This window comes from Haplochromis burtoni, unplaced genomic scaffold, assembly GCF_018398535.1.
Source record: "Haplochromis burtoni strain Fernald_Lab_line unplaced genomic scaffold, NCSU_Asbu1 Contig_376, whole genome shotgun sequence".
Lineage (NCBI taxonomy): Eukaryota > Metazoa > Chordata > Actinopteri > Cichliformes > Cichlidae > Haplochromis > Haplochromis burtoni.
The window spans coordinates 333,663-349,646 of NW_024582737.1; the positions used below are offsets into that span (position 1 = coordinate 333,663).

General features: G+C 41.7%; 2 protein-coding genes across 7 annotated transcripts in view; both read right to left on the minus strand.

Annotated features, from left to right (window-relative positions):
• The window catches only part of LOC102305866 (receptor-type tyrosine-protein phosphatase U), a 186,295-nt gene extending 183,430 nt beyond the window's left edge, over positions 1–2,865 (minus strand). For 2 of the 4 annotated variants that reach the window (XM_005943758.3, XM_005943759.3), the window contains exon 1: positions 2,591–2,864. In XM_005943758.3, the coding sequence (XP_005943820.1) occupies positions 2,591–2,660 (70 nt within the window). In that variant the 5' untranslated portion in view covers positions 2,661–2,864. Of the gene's footprint in view, positions 1–2,590 lie in introns of all 4 variants that reach the window. The other 2 variants (XM_005943757.3, XM_005943760.3) reach the window with 2 other exon arrangements.
• A 2,259-nt stretch (positions 2,866–5,124) lies between these two features.
• LOC102304936 (glucocorticoid modulatory element-binding protein 1) lies at positions 5,125–14,021 on the minus strand. Of its 3 annotated transcripts, XM_005943754.3 has the most exons (10): positions 13,530–14,020; positions 12,273–12,414; positions 11,401–11,459; positions 11,030–11,151; positions 10,768–10,871; positions 10,143–10,327; positions 9,682–9,828; positions 6,937–7,074; positions 6,582–6,698; positions 5,125–6,497 (listed from the first exon to the last, which is right to left on the minus strand). In XM_005943754.3, exons 2-10 carry the CDS (start codon positions 12,395–12,397, stop codon positions 5,959–5,961), a joined length of 1,536 nt encoding a protein of 511 aa, XP_005943816.1. In that variant the 5' UTR covers positions 12,398–12,414; positions 13,530–14,020; the 3' UTR covers positions 5,125–5,958. The 3 variants fall into 3 exon arrangements, with proteins under 3 accessions (XP_005943816.1, XP_042084988.1, XP_042084987.1); XM_042229054.1 differs by lacking the exon at positions 9,682–9,828 and having other exon boundaries at positions 13,530–14,021; XM_042229053.1 differs by lacking the exon at positions 13,530–14,020 and having other exon boundaries at positions 12,273–13,502.
• Between the last annotated feature and the right edge of the window lie 1,963 nt (positions 14,022–15,984).

Here is a 15,984-nt window from a genome sequence, read left to right on the forward strand (position 1 = left end):
TGCTTCTAAGTGCAGGTGTTTCCATATTACACATCCCAGGATCGGTGCTTTTGTTTATGCAGTGTAAACCCGAGGCCCCGAGGTGTTATTCATCCCATGCCATGCTTAAGCTAGACAGTCTGGGCTCTGCGGCCCTTTTCATCTTGATCTAAGCGTTAGCTTATTCAGGGAAATAAGCAAAAAAAAGGATATTCTGCCTTAACTTTAGATCAAACTGGGAAATGAGTCATGAGACGCGGGATAATTACACCACTCAGTTGACAACATTCAGTGCTAATAGAGGAGACAGATGGTAAGTGAACATTCGTTATATTCCCTTAAGAGACAACAGGGGAGTGAAAGTGGCAGTTTGAGCTCCATAGGATGGAGGAAACGCGCTCATATAGCTGTACAACTGGAACGTCGACCGTCTACATGATGCAAATGTCGTGCTTTTCTTTATTTTTAATCACACACACTGCAGTGAGTCCAGTGCAGCAGATAGAGATAATAATCATTTCACTTGACGGCCTGCATTGACCCAAAGCACAAGCAAGAAAGGGTTATGGATTGAAAGATATGGATCGGAAGAGGTGAAAGGGGCGAGAAAATGAAAAGAGAAGTGAGACCTAATTGTTCTAAAGACGTGGTCCTCGCCCAATCACAGCAAAAGAGACTCTCTAAAGATTGTGAGATTCAAAGCTGCATTTATGCGTGCTCCCTAACTTCGCCTCCCACAGGATTCAGGTAGGTGGAGGAGCCATGAGGGGAAGTCAAGCCAGGGGAGAGGAGGAGGAGGAGGAGTGGCATCAGTCACGTAGAAGAGAAGCTGCAAAAACTGGCAACTAAACTGTTACCTATTAGCAGCTAATGGGAAGGTGGAAGACGTCAAGGACTTGCAACACTCCAGTTAACAAACTTTTAAAAAAAAAAGAAAAAGGAACGACAGCATGTACATTTTTGTTGACAGACTCCCTCACACAGCGTTGCGTAGTGAAGCGTTGCTGTTCCATTCAGCTCTTTTAATTACCTGTGTGTGATTTAATCCTTCATATGTCTCAGCCCATTCCTCTTAATGATGTGCTCCATTCAGCTCTCCACAAAACATATTATGCTTGGTTTGTTGGGGGGGGGAGGTTTTTTATTTTTTTTAGTGCTGTTTTTGTTGCTGCTGCTTCTTTCACTTACACAGAGCATCAGTGGCTTCTCCCTTGTCTCGTGAACCACTAAGCAGGGCAAGAAAGAAATGCAAATCCTGGCAAAAGTAATAATGGAAAACATCAAGCCAATTTCCTTCCGCAGGTGACAAGCGCTGTGGTGCATATTTATACAGTCTGCCGTGTAAATGATATCCATGTTAACGCCTTATTAGCCTTATTAGGTTTAATGCACAATGTGCATATGCATGTGTGTGCATTAATTCAAACAGGCCCAAGCCGTTTCAGGCACTGAGAAAAAAAATTAATCCAGAACACCTGAGTTTATACCTGTATCTGAATAAATGTTTAATTCCTTAATATGACATTTATTCTCATTGCTTTGTTTCTTTCTCCTTCCACCTTTCAAATGAGGCAGTTTTTTCCCCATTTCTTTTCTAAAGATTTCATTTATAAGGTATAATCCAATCTCAAGAATAAACTAGAGGAAAAAGTCAGACACTGCATCCTATTCATCTGAGAAAAAAATCCTCAGTCTCCCAATCCAGCCTCGCAATAGACGAATAGACTTCTTCCAACAATAAAATCAGCCTCTAAAATGTTCTCTTTTTTAACGTGTCAGTTTTGAAATTAAGAGCCGCTTGGTGAGCTTTCTGCAGCCAGACAGCCCACCTCGTCCAAGGAGAAACAGGAGCATCTCACCACCTTGAGATAAAAATGTGGCATCTGTGAGAACGACTCATCTAATCCCAGAGTGCACGCGACAATTAACCAGTAATCACAGCAGTGTCACATTCAAACTTTTTAAAGAGTCTCCGACTCCCCCTGTTTAAACCGACGCCGGTGTGGTTTTGGTTTTTGACGGGGGGGGTCTGGATGTCATCAAGGATTGGGTCAAGGCTGTGGGTATATGAGAGACTCGTGCACACATGCTCTGCGGGGATCTCTGATTTTATTTTTCGTTTTTAAGGAGGAAAACCGTCGCTCTGAATGAACTGATGTCTAACTTTGGATCGCAGACACCGTTCAGGCTACCTGGCGCCTTTAAATGGGGCTTGGGCGATAACAGAAAGCAGAAGCGGCGCAGCGCAAAAGGGCTGTGCTGTTTAGGGAAATGGAAGCTTTTTCCCCCCCGACCCAGAGCACCCATTCGCAGTCATCCTAACCACCAACCTTTGTTTTTTTTTTCTTCCTTTTATTAACCTTGGAAACTTGAAGCTTCAGTTTATAAAAGTTATTGCTCGTAGCTTCTGCTGGGAGGACAGCGTCCCACGGTAAGTCGTGGAAAGGGGCAGAAAGGCGCAGATAAACGCAGCAGCGTGTTTTGGAGGAACAGGAGCACAAAAGTTGGCACCTCCACCAGATTCGCTCCGCTTTTTCTTTCAGTGGACTTTCATCCGCATGGTAAAACTTCCCAAACGTGTCCACGAGATCGAGATGAACGTGTGCCTTACCTGTTGGCCCCTCGATGCCATCGGCGTAGATCTGAACAGTCAAAATTAAGAGAAAGGCGCAGGTGTTCATCGTGTAGATGATTTAGTCCACTTTAAATGTGCAGAAGAAATCATTTCATTTACTTGGTGCGATCCGGCAGCGCAGGCAGAGCGGAGCCCATTTAGTCCCCCCCCAAAAAAAATCTGACTGAGTGGAGTTTCGGAGACACTGAAGCAGACAGGGCAGAGCTAGTTCTGCAAACTGACGTCAGGGTAAACATTTCAGGGGAGAGATTTCTTTCTCAAGCCCACTTTCAGTCCCAGCCTCCACTTCGCCCTCCGCGGGATTCAGAGTATGAGCCGGGCGCCTCCAAGCGGTCAGATCTATCAATGGCACCGAGGTGCTCAAACGTCGGCGAAGCAAAACCCCACAATGTGAGAGATTGTGTGTCTCTATACCTGTATGTTTGTGAGAACCCTTTAGTTGGCAATCACTTTTTTGCGACTCTTTTATTTGACCTCACTGCCTCAAAGTGCTATCTCATGTGTAAAAGTAGATTGTAAGATTTAAAGAAAGGTTAGTCACGCTGCTTTAAGAGGTCCAGACACAGAGATTAGATTTGGCTCAGACAGTGAGATACTTTTCATATATTTAATGTTAAGGAGAAGCTCTCTAATCTTCCCTGGCCAGAGGCTCCAAACACAGGTACAGGAGTCTGATAACAATGCCTACAGGCGGAGGAATAGCCTACTTATTATTCCAGCTAAAGCTACATCACTGCACACAGTTGAGAATTAAAACTAAACATTTAAATATGCTAAATCATGTTTTAAAATCATATCAGCAACCTGAGGACTAATGAATCAAGTAATGCACAAACTACCCTGGAAAAAAAGATTTTTTTTGTCATGTTAGCGACTGTTTTACAGCTGAGGTAAGACGTATACTCACACAAGACAGACAGGTAAGCATGCCTTCACGCCTACCCATGACAGGTGCAAAGCATATCTCTCCATAAATTATGTGGTCTGTCATGTTGTGTGCATTGAATTTGCATTTAATGAGACTACATTTTCTCTCCAACCCCAGCTGGCTGTGTTTGTTGGAGTCCACCTGATATAATGGACGGCAGAAATCAGGTATCATGCAGAGTGAAATATAAAACACAGATGGAGCGACTACATGGAAAGAGGTAAGAACCCCACCGTGACTTTGATACGTATAAATGCATATCTGGTTGTCTTGCTTGTCCTGTCTGGTGTGTGTGAAAACACAAGTTGTGTATTTGAATATGAATTCCTGGATATTCTTTCCATCCAGCAACGTGTGCACTTGTATTTGATTACAGCTTTTTTCTTCCCAGCCTAAACGTCTTGCGTAAGTGCTGATGTGACAGTCGCTCTTGTTCAGGTTAAAAGCTGACACGTTTAGCTGCTGCTCCAGGACCCCCAATTTGATCAAGATGCCATTAAGCAGGCTAATCATCATTCATTTTGCTGCGATGTGTGAGCACTAAGGCCGTGGATTAAATTAAAGGTGGCCACAGAGATGCATCTAAGTCCAAACATGAGAGCACATTGCAGACTTTAATGCCGTTAGCCCGGAATGACAGATGAATGATATGACGCTTAGCCGATTACTTAATTTAACCAAAGGAGCACAATATATGTCAGGCTAACAATTCTAATTACACCTGCGTGATGCACAGCAGAGCTTTTCTTCCAAGTATTCGAGCCACAGAGCAGCAATTTATATAAACAAGCTCAGAATTCTCCATTATAGTTTAATTTGTGTTCAACTTAATAGAATGTTGCAAAATACTGTTCGAATAATCCAACAGCAGGACAGGTGTCAGCGGAGATGCTGAGAACCGCACTACGATGAAAGTCATTTTATCAGCTGCCACTCACGTTGCCTCACAAACAACTACATCTGCCCAGGCAGTGTTGTGCATGAATTGATAATAACATATCATCAGAGTTCTGAGAGAAGCTGTCAGAGGCAAATCATCAGCGTCTATCACGCGGCCTCGGCATGCAGCTCGAAAAGCAAACAAACAGCGAAACGCAACGGGGAGGCAAACATGAGAAGGCTACTGTACTTCACTGTGTGTGGCCTAAAACGCTGAAGATCGGTCAGTCAAACCGGCGATACCTTAAAAAACAGGACAATTTCCACCGGCTGTCAAAAAGAAACTGCAAGTCCAACACAGTGATAAGGGAACTCACAGCAGCAGTGTTTCCTCCTCTGCAGGCTGATAAGCTGTTCAAATACACTCGTTTCTGTTGTGAGGAGGTCAGTAAGGTAACAGGTGTCCGCGTGAGACGTTAGAACAATCTGACTGTGAGAAGTAATGAGATGAATGAAGCCGCTGAGATTAAAACCAGCAGGGAAACTTTGAATAAACAATGACCTCTGTGCGCAATTTATTGGCTTCCTGCCTGTACGGTCAGTAGATTAACCACCAACGTTTTCCAATTTCCATCAACGCCCTGACTTTAAAAAGGATCAGTAAATTGAGTGGTGTGAAGTTAGCGCTTGAAGAAAACTCACACGCTGCTGCTGTTAAAAATTCAAAATGCGAAGGTTTTTATTCAAAATGCATTCATTATCGCTCAAGGTCATTTTGATGGCTATTTCTCCCTTCTTACTTTTAACTAGCAAGGGGATAGTTACTGCAAGATTCTGTATTTGTTAGTACTCAGTGTAAGGGGCGTGATTAGAAACTGGGAGCCATACATCTTCAGGCAGGATCCTAATCACAGCCTGAGTGAGAAATATTTCACAAAATCGATAAGATATAAATCGCAAAACACAAGTAACAAAATAAGTATTTTACAAGTTGCTAAAAAAATCTATCATTAATTAGTGACAGTGTTCAGCTAGAGGAAGAGTGTCATCAAAGACGGCAGACTTGTAAAGGATTGGAAACACTGATACTATGTGGGTGATAATAATAAAAAAACAACCAGACCAGCACACCTTCATTGTCACCTGAAATGTCAATGATTTTTTCTGTTAAGTGCTGGTGTCATATAAAATCTCAAAAAGCAGTAATAAATCTTCGTATTGCAAAATAGGGCATATTATGACACCCATAATGACTCGAACAATGGTTTGGGACAGTCGGTCACTTAATCGACGAGTCACTTCAGTTGTATTACCTCTGATGCTGTAAAATCCAGCATTTCCATTTAAGAACATTAAAAAGCGTCTGTGTGAGAAGACAACCCCACTAACCGCTGTCTGTACTGCATATTTCACTGTGGAAAAAGTAGAGTTTGACAAAGTCATATTGTTTTTAATTGTTTCTCCGCTCCGTGTCTTCTTTCAGTTTCCGGCACATTCCCTCAATTAGTCCCGCAGAATCCCTCTGGGGTCGTCTGCCTCACTTACTTTTATGTTTCTTTGATGCCTTTCTCCCCATAATCACCTTTTCAATGTCGTGCAAGCCTTCTGTCGCCTCGTCCCTTCTAACATGAGATCCCTCCCAAAACTTTACACTCCCTTGTCCAGGTTCTTTGTGGATCCCTGATGTGTCCTTTCTCTTGTTGCCTTCCCTTCCCAGCCCATGAAACTTCTCCTGGTTGTCTGCCTCACTGATCTCTCGGTCCCCCTCCAGCGTGGCACTGTGGACATCCCTGTCTGTCCTGCCAGTTTCAGCATGACAACGCTGGCTGGTGTAGGCAGAGAAATGGGCAAAGAGCTGAGGGTTTATTGTGAGATGAGGGTAAGATGCAGCACATAAACCTGTGATAGAATGAGGCTGGATCGCTGTGGCTGATTTGACAGAGGGCAGCGGGCTCTGGGGATGGCTGCTCGTCTTGCTTTTACGCTGAGTTCGAGGGTGTTTTAGTGATGCGGCTTTTTTAGATGTCCCTTTATCACAGCTCTGCTTCCCCTTGTCCTCCGAGAGCTCATCGAAGTCTACACAAGAAGAAAATTATCGTTAATTCGCTTCATCGGGGTATCTCTGCATGTGCCGCGTGATAGTTTTGAATGCTTTCTCACCATAAACACTGTTATGGATCTTTTTCTTTTCAGTCTGGCTGCGCCTCAGGTCTGTGGCTTGTTTCACCGAATCCAAAAGCCCAAACATCTCACACAAGGAATTAAGCAGCATGACATCTAACAAAATAATCAAGAGTCAGCTACAAGGCTTTTGAATGATTTGTCCACAATGAAGTCAGCTGTTTGCAAAATCAATAGCAATGAATTTTCAAAGATTTAGCTGGTGGGGCCTTTATTGAAAATCTTTTTGAAACCTGATTTTTCAAGTTTTGACTCAGCTGACGTTTTATTAACATAAACACTGAATCATTTTTCACAGTCCAGGGGTTAGATGGGTCCCACTGTGGGCACTTACCTGTTTCCTGCAGGTTTCCGTTCTCACTGCGAAGCTCCACCCGCTTAAAAGTGCTGAACAGTTCATTCTGGAGGCTGGATAGGACCTCCCCCATCATCCCGCAGTCTGCCACACCCTTCCACAGAGTCAACACCCCGTCTACAGGAGGTCAAATAGGTAGGGCGTTATAATGGGATATCAAGAAATCTATGCAAGTGTGTGCATGTTTGTCCTTTCTTTTTGTTAGTTTGTGTAAAAGTATACAATGCTTTGTGTTGCTGTGGGGACAGGCAGCAAGAAAAATAGGGTTGGAGGTGAAATTTGGAGAGAGTCAGAGCTTTGAAAGAGGAATAAAAGAGAGAAGAAAAACCGAAACAGAATATGTCAGGGTTGGATAAACACTGGGAACAAATATACAGAGATAAAGGAAATAGGAGTGATGCAGCAGTTGGAGAGAGGATGTCAAATATGTGACAGAGGGAACGACAAAAGAGTGTGAAAATGGGTCAGAAAAGAGGTGCTCCAAGAGGGGAGAAAGGAGGGCAAGGCGAATTTGAGAGTGAATGAAGAATTACTGGAGATCTGCCAAAAGAAAAGGAAAACAAGTCAAGCGCATGAAAGTGGTAAAAATGTCAAAGATGCTTGATATGAAATGCATGCAAATTCATGTTTGCTTAAAATCTGTCGAGATAAATGCAGAATGTCTGGTGAAGATATTCCAAATACCGTTTAAGGCCCTCCGAAGTTTAATTCATTCATTTCTTTACATCGTGCATTACAGAGAAGCAGCACATTTCTTCAGCAGCTGATAGAGGAGTAGAGGTATAAGCTGTGAATTGGCTATATGTTTTAAGCCCTATGACAAGCAGCACTCCATGTGCTGTGACACATTTCCATTTGCCCTTCACTAAACCATCTCAGGCTATTTTACTGAGGACCCGGACTGAGAGCCTGACAATTTATTTGGAGCCGATACCTATACCTATTTTTAGAAAGTAAAACAATTCAGATATCAATATTGAACATTATTCTTATTATTAAAACCATCTGTAAAATACCACCACACGTTTTACCTTTTTAAATCGGCACAAACTGTTCCGTGCAAAATTGCTGAGCCACTCCTTATTTCGTTTTATTTTGCTTCCAAGGAAACGAGACTTTTTTTTTTTAATTTTTAAAGCGAGCAGCAGTTCAAGTCCAGGTTTTCTGAAGGTCTTTCAAACGTTTTTTCAGTCCAGTCCTTGTACCTGACCTGATTTTAGTGGAATGTTTCTTTTGTTTGTTAAGTCGTTTAACATTGACCTGTGAATCTTTCAAGCATAAAAAAAACATTACACGTGACAAAGAACTAATTTTAAATTGTATCTTGATGGAGTTTATTACAAGCAGCCTGTGTTAGATTTCGGTTAGATTTATGGAAGATGCCAAAGATGTCACGGTTTGATATGCAAAGTATTATTGAAAGGTTTTGTCATGGTTCATGGAAATGTTGGAGATCGTGTCAACAAACTTGATGGAATTCTGAACACAGAAAAACACCATCAGATTTTGATCCGCTATGTAATACCATGTGGAAAGAATCTGACTAACACTGGCTTCACGTTTCAGCATCACAGTGATACCAAACGCACAATGGAACACTATCGGTCATGGATCGGCCTCCCCAGAGCCCAGAACCTCCTCGAGACTACTTAAAGAAAAGTTGAAAAAAGCTTGAATCAGAGGTTTCAGGCTGTGTTGAAGATTAAAGGTGGTCACACCAAATATTGACTTACAAGCTTGTTAGAACTTTACAAACTCTGTTTTTGACTTATATACTATACTTCAATGTATGTTTTGACATTTTAGTAAATCTCGGCACATTTTTCCCTTTGTCCTAGCAAAATATAAAGAAACGATGGGTGTGTCAAGACTTTTGCACAGTACCAATATCGATGCATCTCTAGGCTAAAGATGCATCGATATCTACTGTCATCTACTAAGCTAGCACCTGATAAGGTCACTTAAAACACCCTTAAATCAAAGTTTTGGTTAGAATAGCACTTAGAAATGTCAGATGGGGTCAGCAGCTCTTTAAGGACGGTCTGCAGGAATGGCACAACTGCAGATTCAAAGGTTCAGTGGTTTGGTTGAGGGGTCAAACAATTGATGCTGCAACAGGTGTGACACAAGGGACAAATGGACTGCAGGATGACTCATTTAAACCCTTCAGGGCAGGTTTCAGGGCTCACAGACGTACAACCTCTTCAAGATCTGTGGGCTGAAGTTGTGCCTCCACCCATGATAGCATTGAAACTTTTAAAGTCAAACATTTCTAAGGAACATTTCCTTTAACAGGTGGAAAAGTAACACATGCCAGGAGTAAATAAAACCTTCATGATGCCAGAGCCTACAGGACATATTCTAGCATATAACCTGACAGACATTTGCAGTTAAACATGTGACTTGCACATGCTCCATGTGCTGTGCCCAAAACTGCAGTAAGCCACTAAATGGCTTCTAAACAGAGCATATACCCATGTGGTGACTGCTTAAACACCCAAAATGGAGCAGTAGAGGTGAGCGGTTTGCTGCTGTGTAGGCTATCATGAAAGGAGATGCCATCTGCTTTCCCGGTTCCAACAGTGACTGATTGTGCACAGATTTTCCCGCTGAACAGTAATTATCTGGGTGTTATCTTTATTTAAAATAGGGCGTACCTGCCTTATGCAGTTTATTAATCTATTCAACAAGCACCCCAGTGTATGCACGTGTTCTTATAATTACCAGGTACGTCAGCCAGCTTTCTTTTGGTAGCATGTCCATTGGCTGTTACAGGGTTTAGAAGCCTCCGTGGACCGTTGCTCCACTCTGCTGCTGCACTAATCCTATCCTGCAAACTCTCCTGCACCTCTGCCGCCTTATGTGCATCTTCTGAAATGGGAACAAAATGCAGTGAAACCCATAATGTGACCACTCCTCTGGATTTTATTTTCTTCTGTGCGGTGGTGAGGTAAACATTAAAAGCAAACTTTTTATTGCTGATGTTTATATTTAAACGTCAAGCTTATTAAAGCGTTCACTACTTTCCAAAAAATAAAAAACCCCTAAGGCTGTGTTTCTTTTCTGTAAATGTTCAAGTGGTTTCCAAAGGGTTTAGGTTCTGTTTCCTGAGTGATGCCGCAGCAGCCCAAGCATATGTGGGAGGCAAAAAAAAAGCAGCAAACTGAATGCCAACTGAAATCTACCTGTCACGGGAGACACCTGCCCTCCAACAGGGTCAAGAGCCAGACACGACAGGCTCGGCTGCACCGAGTTCCCAGGAGGAAGCCGCGTTCTGCTGATCAGCACATCAAATTTAGTGCTGTGGCAGGTGTTGCTGCACAGGGTGTCATGCTGGTAGAAATCTATCTGGCCGGAGTCCATCATTTTCCTGCACGGGGAGAGCCAGGTTAACACTGCAAAGTTTCCAGGAAAATATTTACGCTACGTAGCTACGGGGGGATGTTAGGACTGAATTTCCAGTGAGTTCCTGATAGCTTCTCAGCGGTGTGCTTGACACAGAGTGCCTTGATCTGGCCTCTGGAGGAATGAAGATGAAAAGAACAGATAGGGCCTTTTGAGCTTTGTGTACCATCTCACAGTAATACCAACAACAAGCGCAAACATGATAAAGAGGTGAGAAGTGTTTCTCGGCAGCTTGCATCCGTGCTATTTGATCCTGCTATCATGATAATGCCACTTACAGACTGCCTCTGGAATGCACCGGCAAACCCTGACAGACTCCAAGCACTTGCAAATTATATGAGTGAGACTTTAGCTGTGCGCCGCTCTACAACAAAAAGCAGACAAAAAGAAGTTATATGAGTCTACCTGAGCATTACTCCTCCCAGCCTGATGGCTCTTTTCCAGTCCTTTAGAGTAGCTTTCCCTGCCAGATGCACAAACTGCTTAGGACTGATGAGCTCGTCATTGAACTGTTAAAAAAAAAAAGGGAGGACAGCACACATTATGTTTCTGAGAGAGTAATAAGACAGAAGGGACCAAAATGCCATCGCGGAGAAAGGTTTTCAAAAATTAATTTTGCAGTAATAATAAGGTAATAATTAAACGATCACACTAAACATCAACTTACTTTGACGCATCTGACGTTGATTCCGGGGCACACAAACTTCTTAAACAGCAGCACCGCCCTGCTGTCCCCGCAAGTGATGGGGTAGCCATACTCAACCTCATCTCCATCTGCTTCACTGTCATCTAAACGTTACAGAACACAAACATCGCCGTGACCGCCTGCAGCGCCATTACATTGTGCATTTGCAGTAATGAAAGTCAGAATCGTCAAACACCCCAGGAGGTTTGTCAATACTCTCCGTGTATATCTGTTAAATGACAGTGAAGCTTGAGAGATTCATTATTCCGTTTACTGCATCGGTTAGACTGAATAAGCTGTGTGTTTGAAAGGTTCAGTTCAGCAATTAGTTGCAATGTCTTTGTGTCATTCACCATGATGCGTCTCTATGGCCAGGACTGTAGTGCCAGTGTCTGCAATGTCATCATTCATCCTGCAGAGGGCGACAGATCCACACATATAAAATAATTATTTATTGCACGCAAGCCTTGGAAATATTCTTAAAATGCGTGCAAGTTGGCTGCATGTATACGCAGAATGACCAGATGTCACTCTTTATGTGGGACTGCAAAGCATTTGTATTGTTTATAGAGGAAATATCCTCAGTGTCAGTATTTGTTAGTTTGCTTTAAAAAAACTTTTACAATTTGACTGATAAAGCATTGATGACGTCTTTATTGAGACTTTGGATGTCTACAAGAATCTCAGCCTCCATACAATAATAATTTAAGAAGTCTAAAACTAACACTAAGAAAAAAATCAACTAAAGCCAAACATTTCCAAACAATAAAAATACTGGCAGCCACCAGTGCTACTCAGTGCATAATAAAGGAAGATTTTTTACTATAGTCAAAGGAAGGTCAGCCTGCATGATGCTATGCCTGTCAATGACATTTTCCCCCCCCAAAAAAATCTGTCTTTTTTTGGCAATCTGTGAATGCATCCGTACTGAAACTCAAAGACTGTTAGCTAAAAGAATCAACAGTGAAATAACAATAACTTCAGTTTCCTTTTATGCTCATTGTATTTATTTAGCAAGAGTTGGAAAGGTTGCCTTTAAATATAATATAGTTGTTAAGGTGTCTCACTTTAGGATGTGGTCATCTTCTGTATACCTGCCTGATTTTGTGTTCTTTGAATTAAGTCTGCATTAAACAACAGATGTATCTCACATAATTTGTTTAACACAAAGATCACTGTGCTCTTCACACAAACAAAGCGCTTATATTAATACGAGCCACTTTACCCATGCAGGACGGGCTGCAGGTGCAAGAGGACTTGAGATTTTTGCTCAGTACTGCTGTGCTCTCCCTCCTCTTCCCTCGCAGTCATGACCTCCTCTGAAGACACGGTGACCTGAGCACCCGCCATCACCTCTCTTCTCGGAGCTGCAGACAGAAAAGGGCGAGCAGGCGTGTTAACGTCCACATGACAAGTGTGCACGCTTTAATGCACATGCAAATCACTGAGTTTTACCCGCCCACCCCCTCTAACAGCCTTTTCTTGCATGCAACTGTCATAGAAATGAGTCCATACAGGGCTTAAAATGACATAATCCTCACATCACCGGGCCTTGCTTCCTATGCTGCTGCTAAGAATGCACAAGAACATCGTAAATACTGAAACAAAAGCTTACAGCTTTTACTAAAGCACTGCCTACAAACGTAACACAGCAAACTCTATTCAAGGATATTCATCTATTTAATTCATTCAGTCAAAGGAATAATCTGACATCAGATCAGTCAGTCTGTTGAACAAATGCAATCTGCAGGAGCATTGTTACCAGATGAAATAAAGCAAGCTCTAGTTTATATCAGTCTGCAAAGCATGCTGCCATGTAGCCTGCCTATATGTATGTGTATGTGTGTGCTATAATTATGGCTACAGAACACCTTAAGAATTTGCTTTAAAAATTGGCACATAATCACATTATGGAGTGGTCAAATGTGAACAAAGTACCCACTGGACTGTGATAATATACGGTCAGTGCGAAATGGGAAACCGCTCCAGGGTAAAAAGCTACCGATGAATAATAAATAAAGTGCCTTTGCAATCATTCGAGCCTGGTTCTCTCTATTATATCACTTCAGTCCAACATAAGTAGGAGATGATAGCAGATACATATGAAAAGCACCGAGGAGAAACTCATTTATAAACTGTCTGGGTGATTCCACAGCAGAGACACAGTGGCTGGCAGGCTTGTTATGCAGTAAAGAGCAGATAACAGCACTGATTAATAACTTCCACGCTGTATTAAGTGGCCTTAACGCAGTGTGGATCACCAACTCATACAGCACGAACAGTTGCGTGCCTTGCTCACACTCCTGCACCCACTCAAACTGACGTCTGCTTGGTGCGGAGGCACGCACACCCCGACAGGGACGCGCGACCCTGTCCTTTGAAAAAATAAAAATAAAAAGGCGCACAAAACACCGTGTCCCGTGTCAAACTCCCACACACTCTACCTGCGACTGTATGTAGACATTGTCGTAGTTTTACTCACCGTTTTACAGCAGGGGATAATTCATCCTCCGGTCGTCAGAGAAGTGCGATAGCATGCGCAGTGCTGCTTCGCTTAGACTTCCTGCAGTGAAGGCAGCATTTGCCTGAGAAGCATCTGTCCCGCTGTCACGAGAAGCGGTTGGCTCGCACGCGATGTGTAAATCGGTCAGACTGCTCTTATGTGGCTTGGATTGAGCGCCTCCACGGCTGTGCACAGGCTGAAAGCTCTCCAGCCTCAGAGCATGTTTCCAATCCAGGGAAAATCCGCAAGAACTATTATTATTATTGTTAGTAGTAGTAGTAGTCGTATCATTATTATTACACAAATTACATATCTTAGCTCAACAATTTGGGTTTTGTTTAAGTTGTTACAAGTGTAGCTTTATGGTTTTAATACGACAGGCTCGACCCTCACGTCACCTACATATTTGATTGATTGATTGAATCTTTATTTTGAACATGTTGAAAAAGTACAAAAAAATAGAATTAAAAGAGACAAATGAACAAAGCAAAACAAAAGGAAAACGAGCAACCACAACTCCAAATAACGTTCATGTTCAAAAAGGAGCAGGAAGAAGCATAAGCTTATTTAATCCCACCCCTTTTCCACTGTCTAGTATCAATAGACTACAGAAATACCTCCTTGCAATTACATTATATGTTATGTGTATTTTTTTATTTATATATATACATATATGTTTCTATCTATCCATACATACGTATATAGACATACGCACATATACACATTTTCAATAACCCCATTAACACCTCAAGGATACACAACCTACAAATATATATATATACCCATACCAACATACCCGTGCACCCGCACACACATGAAAATATTAGACAAGAACATATCAAATCTCTCCCTTTTCCCTGTACCCTGTAAAAACCATATCCTTAAACCGCTTTTTAAACTGCGCCATGCTCGGACATTGCTTCATATCTTTACTTAGTCTGTTCCACAGCTTCACTCCACACACAGAGATGCAAAAACTTCTTAATGTTGTACGGATACGAGGATGTTTTAAATTTAATTCCCCCCTCAAATTGTATCCCCGTTCCCTTTTAGAAAACATTTTTAGAATATTGTCAGGAAGCAGGTTATTTATTGCTTTATATATAATTTGTGCAGTGAGAAAATGAACCAGATCTGTGAATTTTTAAGAATAGTGGATTTGTATGATCTCTGTAACCAGTTTTATGGATTATCCTTAAGGCCCTTTTTTGTAATATAAAGATTGATGATGGCGAACATTTGTAAGTATTGCCCCAAACCTCTGCACAGTAATTCAAATACGGTGCAATCAGGGAACAATAGAGAATGTGGAGTGATTTGTGGTCCAGAATGTGTTTTACTTTACTCAAGATTGAGACACTTCTTGAAATTTTGTTATGTATATGATTTATATGAGACTTCCAGTTTAATTTATCATCTATAATCACACCAAGAAACTTATGTTCAAGTACTCTTTCAATTTCCACACCATCTAAATGAATCTGCACTTGTGCATTTCTAAGGGAATTCCCAAATAAGATAATTTTAGTTTTACTTAGATTTAGCAATAGTTTGTTCCTGTTAAACCATTTTTTAATTTTGCACATTTCTGAAGTAATTGTATCCAGCAGCTCCTTTAGATTCCCCCCAGAACAAAAAATATTTGTGTCATCTGCAAATAATACTAATTTTAATATATCAGAAGCCTTACAAATATCATTTATATAAATAATAAATAATTTTGGATACATATTGTACTTTACACTCTACACCTGGTCTTGATGGTCGAAGAATGTGTTGATGCAATAATAATGCAATAATATTTAACAAGCATGGACCGGACCAGGGATTTTTTTGAGGTGACCTTTGGAGAGTCAGACCAGCAGGTGGTGTAATCCTTACAGCCAAGAAGCATCAAGGCTGCCCAGATTGGGGCTCGTAGTGCAGCAGGATCAGCTCTCCTGTTCATGTGTGTCGTGACCAGAGCATGCTCCAGCTCTCTCTCAGGTACAACAGACCCACATCTCCAATATTCTGATAACTTCCAGTCTATAACTTTAAACCAGATGATGAATGCATGCATGGCCTCTCAGTCTTTCTTCTTTAAAATGACAGTCAGAGTGCTCCTAGATCACATGAATACTCTGTGATACTTTGATTGGGGACTCATGGCATTAAGTGAATAAATACTTCAATGTGTTCATAATTTGGGTGCGTTTGACAGGAGTCTCCTGGGACAGCGACAAAACGATGTTTTTTTAAAAGCACTTGTCAAAGCAGAAATGTTTTTAAAGTGAAGAACTAACTGATTGACGAAGACATTAAAAGGCTGGAAAAATAGAAAAACACACGTAAGATTAAAGAAAAAATACATACCTCTAAATCTTGAGGAAAATGATTAATCGTGGCTCTAGAACAGGCGCTTGTTATATTTTTGTTGTTGCCTTGAATTCAC